At 35.9% G+C, this 8,788-nt stretch overlaps 1 protein-coding gene across 2 annotated transcripts; it reads left to right on the top strand.

Moving 5' to 3' along the window:
* The first annotated feature begins 404 nt into the window (after window positions 1–404).
* On the top strand, window positions 405–8,250 carry LOC127441247 (vitamin K-dependent protein C-like). 2 transcript variants are annotated; one of them, XM_051698425.1, is made up of 9 exons: window positions 405–519; window positions 1,042–1,125; window positions 1,547–1,704; window positions 1,810–1,834; window positions 1,913–2,023; window positions 2,578–2,718; window positions 3,388–3,509; window positions 3,689–3,806; window positions 7,566–8,250. In XM_051698425.1, the coding sequence occupies exons 2-9, from the start codon at window positions 1,053–1,055 to the stop codon at window positions 8,123–8,125; spliced, it is 1,308 nt and encodes a 435-aa protein (XP_051554385.1). In that variant the 5' UTR covers window positions 405–519; window positions 1,042–1,052; the 3' UTR covers window positions 8,126–8,250. The 2 variants fall into 2 exon arrangements, with proteins under 2 accessions (XP_051554385.1, XP_051554384.1); XM_051698424.1 differs by lacking the exon at window positions 405–519 and adding an exon at window positions 669–821.
* The last annotated feature ends 538 nt before the right edge of the window (window positions 8,251–8,788 follow it).

Raw genomic sequence — 8,788 nt, 5'->3', positions numbered from 1 at the left:
GAGAAACAGGTGAGCAGGTAATCAGTGCCAGGTATGGGGATTGTGGGAAATGTAGTCCAGATAGTAAAAGTCAATACCTGGGTGATGGAGCCTTCTGGTGGTGAGCGGGAGGAACAACAAAGGCGGGATTCGTGACAACTATAGAGAGAAAATACCAATGTGGGTCAATTTGGACAAATACCTAAAACAGGCAAGGTTAAAACTGGAACAATTTTAATGCTTCAAGAATTGTATGAAAACATGAAAATGCATTATTACAGATCATATCAGTTACATTGAAAGATATACCTATAGTGAAAATTATAAATTAAGAGGTTATGAACCACAAATGGGATTGTGTAGTAAATAAGCCATATTAGCTGTAGTAGAGTTTGACATCAGTAGGTGTATGTGGGCAGACAGAAGACGAGAATTCACAACTATTCAGACTGTGGACTCTTAGTAAACAGATTTAGTTAGTTATTAACACACTTTAAACACCACATCCATCATTCCAGTTTCTTTCTTATTTTTCAAACTGTAAGTTAATATTTTTTAATAATATGTAAGGGTTTGTTAAGTCTTCAAGAACTGATTGATTGTTTCTGCTATAGTGGAAGATATTAATGTACTCGCAAATTAAATTTCTCATTCAGTTTATCTCAGCCAATATTGTTTGTACTGTGCAGTATTTGTTGGAGTTCAGTTAACTTGCTAAAGGCTGTATGTGTTGTGCCCTCGTACTAGGTTGTAGACAAAGCAGAGATAGATAAAAGTTAAGGCAATTAAAGGTTTTGGTTTCATATTTCTTCCAATATAGTTCTCATCTGAGGACAAATCTGGTAAGAATTATTTGTGTGTGTGTGTGTGTGTGTGTGTGTGTGTGTGTGTGTGTGTGTGTGTGTGTGTTATTACATAGTATTTCAGATAGTGTATACTTTGTCGCCTTTAATATAATCACCCATGTACTTCTAGTCAGTTTAAATATGGTAAAATCTTCAAATCTAACAGATGTTCATTGTTGAATTAAAATTGTAGTTTTATGTCTTGATGTATTTACAGGGACTTATACCATGATGAGGAGCCTTTTCCTCTGTATCTCAGTACTGGTTATATTTTGGTCTGCCAGGGCTCTCTGCAAGACAGGTAATGTATGAGAAATAAATATCATTTTAGAATTTATAAACGGTTGCAAACCCAAAAAATGACATTCCTGTCATCCATTACTCACTGTCATGTCATTCCAAACCGGTATGACTTTTTATCTTCTGTGGAACACAAGAGGAGATGTTAGGCAGAATGTTAGGGACTGACAGCCTCAGACACCATTCACTTTCACTGCATCTTTCTTTTTCATATAAAGTAAATGGTGAGGAGGCTGTCAGTACAAATGTCTTTACATTACAAAAAACATTTATTTTAATTTATTTTTTAAACACTCTTATGAAGTTTAATGGTCATCAGAAAAATTTTGTTGTGCGCATTGTTGAAAACTAATTATAAGTCATTATCTCTGGTGCCAATTCAGATTTTTCTGTTCTATGAACCTTGGATTTGTTTTGGTCAGTTTTTTCTAGCAGCCAAAAAGCACACATGCTCCTGCGTTCAAGAAGAGCTAACACATTTATGGAGGAAATAAAGCCCCCATCATTGGAGCGTGAGTGTAAGGAGGAAATATGCAGTTTCGAAGAGGCGAGGGAAATCTTCAACACCCGGGAGGCCACGGTTAGTCTTGTTAGCATTTAAATTTATAGATGTGTTTTTCATTCTTTACTTTTTTTTTTTTTTTTTTTTTAATTATGATCCAATATTTTTTTGTTTTTTTTGCAGCTGGATTTCTGGACGGTGTATACAGGTTAGGCTGGTCTGTCTTGTGGAATATCGCTGCAGGCCATCATATCTTTTACTAATTATATGTGTTGTGTGCTCTTAGATGGAGACCAGTGTGCCTCAACTCCATGTGTTAATGGAAAGTGTGTGGACCTGTTTCAGGATTACTTCTGCAACTGCAACCCTGGGTTTGAAGGGAAACGTTGTGACTCGCGTGAGCCTCTATCTCTCTAAGGGTGCTTTCACACTCGAGTCTTGAAAAGGTTGTTTGGGTGTATAGTTCTTTGAACTGGGTTACAGTTTGGTTCACAGTTGGTCTGAAAGCAGTCCATCTGACATTGATGAAGCATAATTTGCATCTTCACATGTGGCATAAAAATATAATTTACACAGTCTGACTGAAATCAAACTTTTAAAATGGGCTGTAAATGTGCTGGGTGAAATCAATCTCTGGTTCGGACCAACAATCGAACAAAGTGTGAAAACACCTCTATATACAAGTTACAGCATTTAACCTAAGAGAATTATCAGTAATTGATTTTTCTGGCATATTTAAATTAGAGTGGTTTCATCCACTAATGACTGGTGCAAATAACTCCCTTTGCCCTTGCTGTATTTTGACTGCTTATTCAATGATTTTTTTTTAATATACAGTGCAGTGCCTGATTTGGGACATTTAGCAGTGAATTTCTGGAGTTCTCTCTAGTGGTATGCACTGAGGTCATGGTGACAAATATCCTGACAGCAGTTTTGTGGTTTTGTCCTCAGGCATCACAGCCACTAACTGCTCTGTGAACAATGGTGATTGTGGTCATGATTGTCACGAGAAAGAGGACGGTCTCGGTCGCAAATGCAGTTGTATTAAAGGATACCAGCTCCAAGATGACTCTAAAAAGTGTACTCCCAAAAGTATGTTTTTAATTTTATTTTTAAGTGTCGTGCACAAACAAACAAAAAAAAAAATGTTAAAAAAAATGTGCATATATATATATATATATATTATTATTATTATTATTATTATTATTATTATTATTATTTTTATTTTTTTATTTTTTTTAAGTGGTGGGAGGGTAGAGCCTTTATGAGCAGAAACACTGTACAGAGTGAAAATGTGCTGTTATTACTTTACAGAGCTTTTTCCAACCTGAACTGACCTTTAAAATTACTTTTGTTGCAGTAACCTAACATAGTCATGTGGATTTAGTCATATTAACTAATATTTTTGACTTGAATAAAACCAATCATTTAGATATTATCACATGAAGCATTTTAAGGTTACCTGACAAAAGATTTTTTACAGTGTAAAAACAATAACAACTTTGAAATACATGGCAATTCACAAATGCATGCAACAAAATGCACAAATATACATGCTTTTTTTTTTTTTTAAGGCTTACAATACAATGTAATGTGTAAACTGTGAAGCAATCAGTTGACAGCTTGTAAAATGTGTTATAAAATGTATTATCTTCCAATCATTTCTACCATTTGTAATTTATTTGTTGCATCTCAAAGTGTAAGAGCCCATATCATTGGAGTCAATGAATTATGGTATCTGTGCATGTTTCTCATTTACAGATGAGGCTTCATGTGGCCAGATTCGACTTGCAAAGTCATTCTATAAGAAGAAGACTATGATAGGTTTACAGCCATGGCTTATGGGGGGTACAGTTGGTAAAAAGGGAGAGAGTCCCTGGCAGGTACTGTCTTATCTTATATAATATCTATGTTGACTAAAGAGGCAGATATTTATAAATGTTAATTTGGACATTATATATTGTACCAAAACCTCTGCTAGAGCCACATTTTTTTTTCTTCAGTTTGTAATGCAATAAAATGCTTTGTAGCTACCTAATTACATTATGTGTGTATTTTGCAGGCACTTATACTAGATCATAAGGGTAAGCTTCACTGTGGTGGAGTTTTGATTGATGAAAACTGGGTTCTCACGGCAGCTCACTGCCTAGAGTCAAGCACACGCTTAACTGTCAGACTAGGTACGTAATTCATTTTGGCTATACTAAAGTAACTCTTTAAAGTGTAATACTTTTTAATCCCCCTTCACATTTATACTTTGCCTGCGTTCTTAGAAGATCCTTGTCAGGTCAAGTCAATTTTATTTGTATAGCGCTTTTCACAATACACACCATTTCAAAGCAGCTTTACAGAAAATTATGCTGTAACAGAAAAAAACAATTTTATATATATATATATATATATATAATTCTAGAGACTGTTGTGCATGAAAATCCCAGGAGATCAGCAGTTACAGAAATACTCAAACCAGCCCATCTGGCACCAACAATCATGCCACGCTCCAAATCACTGAGATCACATTTTTTCCCCATTCTGATGGTTGATGTGAACATTAACTGAAGCTCCTGACCCGTATCTGCTTGATTTTATTCACTGCACTGCTGCCACACGATTGGCTGATTAGACAATTGCATGGATGATTGTTGGTCCCAGACAGGCTGGTTTGAGTATTTCTGTAACTGCTGATCTCCTGAGATTTTCACGCACAACAGTCTCTAGAATTTACTCTGAATGGTGCCAAAAAAATTAAAAAATAAAAATAAAATAAAAATAAAAAAACATCCAGTGAGAAGTGAGTGGCAGTTCTGCGGACGGAAATCTCTTGTTGATGAGAGAGGTCAACAGAGAATGGCCAGACTGGATCGAACTGGCAAGTCATTTAGGACATCTACTTTGTGCATGACACGAGTAATTTTTCCAACAATTGTTTACAGACAGATTGTTTCACTTTTAATTGACTATATCACAATTCCAGTGGGTCAGAAGTTTACATACACTAAGTTAACTGCGCCTTTAAGCAGCTTGGAAAATTCCAGAAAATTATGTCAGGCCTTTAGGCAATTAGCCAATTTGCTTCTGATAGGCTAATTAGTCAATTGGAGGTGTACCTGTGGATGTATTTTAAGGCCTACCTTCAAACTCAGTGCCTCTTTGCTTGACATCATTGGAAAATCAAAAGAAATCAGCCAAAATCTCATTAAAAAAATTGTGGACCTCCACAAGTCTGGTTCATCCTTGGGAGCAATTTTCAAACACCTGAAGGTACCACGTTCATCTTTACAAACAATAGTACGCAAGTGTAAACACCATGGGACCACGCAGCCATCATACCGCTTAGGAAGGAGACGCATTCTTTCTCCTAGAAATGAACATAGTTTGGTGCGAAAAGTGCAAATCAATCCCAAAACAACAGCAAAGGACCTTGTGAAGATGCTGGAGGAAACAGGTAGACGAGTATCTATATCCACAGTAAAACAAGTCCAATATCGACATAACCTGAAAGGCTGCTTGGCAAGGATGAAGCCACTGCTCCAAAACCACCTTAAAAAAGCCAGATTACAGTCTGCAAGTGCACATGCGTTTGAAGATCTTACTTTTTGGAGAAATTTCCTCTGGTCTGATGAAACCAAAATGTAACTGTTTGGGCATAATGACCATCGTTATGTTTGGAGGAAAAAGGGTGAGGCTTGCAAGCCGAAGAACACCATCCCAATCATGAAGCATGAGGGTAGCAGCATCATGTTGTGGGGGTGCTTTGCTGCAGGAGGGACTGGTGCTTCACAAAATAGATGGCATCATAAGGAAGGAAAATTATGTGGAAATATTGAAGCAACAAGACATCAGCCAGGAAATTAAAGCTCGGTCGCAAATAGGTGTTCCAAATGGACAATGACCCCAAGCATACCTCAAGCTGTGGCAAAATAGCTTAAGGATAACAAAGTTAAGGTATTGGAGTGGCCATCACAAAGCCCTGACCTCAATCCGATAGAACATTTGTGGGCAGAACTTAAAAAACATGTGTGAGAAAGGAGGCCTACAAACCTGACTCAGTTACACCAGTTCTGTCTGGAAGAATGGGCCAAGATTCCAGCAACTTATTGTGAGAAGTTTGTGGAAGGCTACCCAAAATGTTTGACCCAAGTTAAACAATTTAAAGGCAATGCTACCAAATACTAACAGTGTATGTACACTTCTGGAAATGTGATGAAAGAAAGAAAAGCTGAAATAAATAATTCTCTCTATTATTATTCTTACATTTCACATTCTTAAAATAAAGTAGTGATCCTAACTGACCTAAGACAGGGAATGTTTTCTAAGATTAACTGTTGGGAATTGTGAAAAACTGAGTTTAAATGTATTTGGCTAAGGTGTATGTAAACTTCTGACTTCAACTGTATATATATATATATATATATACACACACACACTACCGGTCAAAAGTTTTGAAACACTTGACTGAAATGTTTCTCATGATCTTAAAAATCTTTTGATCTGAAGGCGTATGCTTAAACGTTTGAAATTAGTTTTGTAGACAAAAATATAATTGTGCCACCATATTAATTTATTTCATTAAAACTAAAATTTAATTTAAAAAAAATAAAAAAAACTTTTTTGAAATGGATGACTTGGACCAAATAATAAAGCAGCCAATAAGTGCCCAACATACAGGTGCATCTCAATAAATTAGAATGTCGTGGAAAAGTTCATTTATTTCAGTAATTCAACTCAAATTGTGAAACTCGTGTATTAAATAAATTCAATGCACACAGACTGAAGTAGTTTAAGTCTTTGGTTCTTTTAATTGTGATGATTTTGGCTCACATTTAACAAAAACCCACCAATTGAAGTCCAGTAATAATTCCCATAGTTCCATTTATGTAATTCCATAGTTTTAATGACTTTACTATTATTCTAAAATGTGAAAAAAATTATAATAAATGAGTAAGTGATATATATATGTATGTATGTATGTATTTAAACTGAAGGATTTTGTATGAACTGTACGATTAATGACTAAATGTCTTTTGAAGTCCATTCTAAATTAACTGGACAAGTGCACGTAGATGCAGTGTCTTTTTTTTTTTTTTTTTTTGGCTGATGACGACTTTAGTTGGCATTAATTTGTTGTCTAAAGCAACATGCAATACAGTGCACATGTTGCATAAGAGACCATTGCCAAGACAGGTGGCTGAGAGTTATTAGCCTAATATTCTGTATAAGGAAAAGTTCACCCAAAATGTTTTATTTTATGTCATATTGACAAGCCCGTATGACGTTCTTTCTTATGCAAAACACAAAAGGAGATGTTTTAATGAATACATCAGCCCTGTCTTTTCGATACAATTGCACTGGACAGTGCCTCACTTTAAAGCTTAAAAAGAAGTATCATAAGCGTAGTCCATGCGGCTTGTGCAACATATTCTAAGTCTTCTGAAGACATGATAGGTTCTGTTAAGAAACAAACCGAAATTTAAAAATGTGAAAAATCACTTAAATGTCGTGTTATTTCTCACTAATTCCTTTCTAGTATATGCCCAATATTAAAAAACAACCATTACCATGTGCCAGTTTTGTTAGTGATGTCACTGTATTTTAAAATCTCAGTTTCACCTGTCCTCATGCATCACAGAAAACAGTATTTTAAAAAAAAAGTACTTTTTTTTTTTTTAAACATCAGTTTTCAGTGACATAATAGGCTGGAGAAAAAAAACAGTGACAACTTTAAGTTTTCAAAAATATCATATTTGTGTGAATGGGGCCTTAGTCTGGCAAAGTTAGAAAAATAACAGAAATTTAAAAAGTAGCTCTGATGATGAACAAAGGGTCCTGATTTTTTTATTTTGCTATTAGCAAACAAAAATATCAGCATCAGGCAAAAAAGGTACTTCTGTGAGGTCAGTTTGAATGTTTTTAACCAAGTGTCATTATCATCTTTCCAGGTGACTATGAACGATTCAAGATAGAAGGAACAGAGATGGTCTTTACCATAAAACAGGCCATCGCTCACCCACAATACAACCGTTTCACAGTGGACAATGACATAGCTCTGTTGCACTTGTCTGGACCAGCAACATTTTCCACATACATCCTCCCAGCATGCCTCCCTAGCCGGGACTTGGCAGAAAGAGTGTTGCATCGCAACGGTACCATGACAGTTGTCACTGGCTGGGGGAAGGATAATGAGACAGCTAAACATTTCATTTCAACTCTCAACTTCATTGATATTCCAATTATAGACAGTAAAGTGTGCTCCAGCTATATGATTAACAATCTGACGCAGAACATGTTATGTGGTGGCGTGCTGGGGCAAATAAAAGATTCTTGTAAGGGGGACAGCGGGGGTCCGATGGTGACAATGTATCATGATACATGGTTCCTCATTGGTCTGGTGTCCTGGGGAGAGGGCTGTGGGAAGAAAAACAAACTGGGTATCTACACCAAAGTGTCCAGCTATGTGGATTGGATAGATAGCGTTCGTCAGAAGTGGGATAAAGTTTAGGCCTCTGACATCTCTGTCTTTTTCTGCCTATCAATGAAACTAATGCATCACAGAAGTTCCTAGAGTGTTCCATAGTTATTTCAGTGAGGAGAATGACGTAATAAACACTGTCCTTTATTCTGCAATGAATTCTTCTGATATTTTCCTGTTCTGGCAAACAGTTAAAGTGGACCAATTTTACACATTTTATCTTATAATGAGGTTGAAAATGAACACACACTTGCATATTCTAATTTTTTTTAGCAATTGGATCCAGCTACTTGAATAATGTTGTTATGTGATTTCTTTATTGGGTCACACAAAAGATTAAAGGCCCCCGTATACTTTATAGAAAATTGAAAACGAACAGGTGTGATGTCATTTCAAACAAACTCTGGCCAAAACGAAGGTGCTTTTGAGTTTCAGTGGTTCATAATAAGCCTGCCAGCTTACTGCTATTTGTCCATGTCATCAATAAGTGTGACCTGGAGCTCAGCCTACTTTGAGGTCGACAGTTAATAGAGTGCAACAATAGTGCCTGCCCACTTTTTCAGCCGTATCAGTTCCAGAAGTATTTTTCCCATTAATTTTCTCCATAGACATTTCTTAAAATTCTTCTAGGTAAATCACAACATCACTAACTTAATTTTAAAGGAAAAAAAAGTATTTGAAAATCAAACAAAA

Source organism: Myxocyprinus asiaticus, chromosome 5 (assembly GCF_019703515.2).
Source record: "Myxocyprinus asiaticus isolate MX2 ecotype Aquarium Trade chromosome 5, UBuf_Myxa_2, whole genome shotgun sequence".
NCBI classification, from domain to species: Eukaryota; Metazoa; Chordata; class Actinopteri; order Cypriniformes; family Catostomidae; genus Myxocyprinus; species Myxocyprinus asiaticus.
The sequence above is the reverse complement of the archived record's forward strand: the minus strand, read 5'-3'. Positions and strand labels throughout refer to the sequence as shown.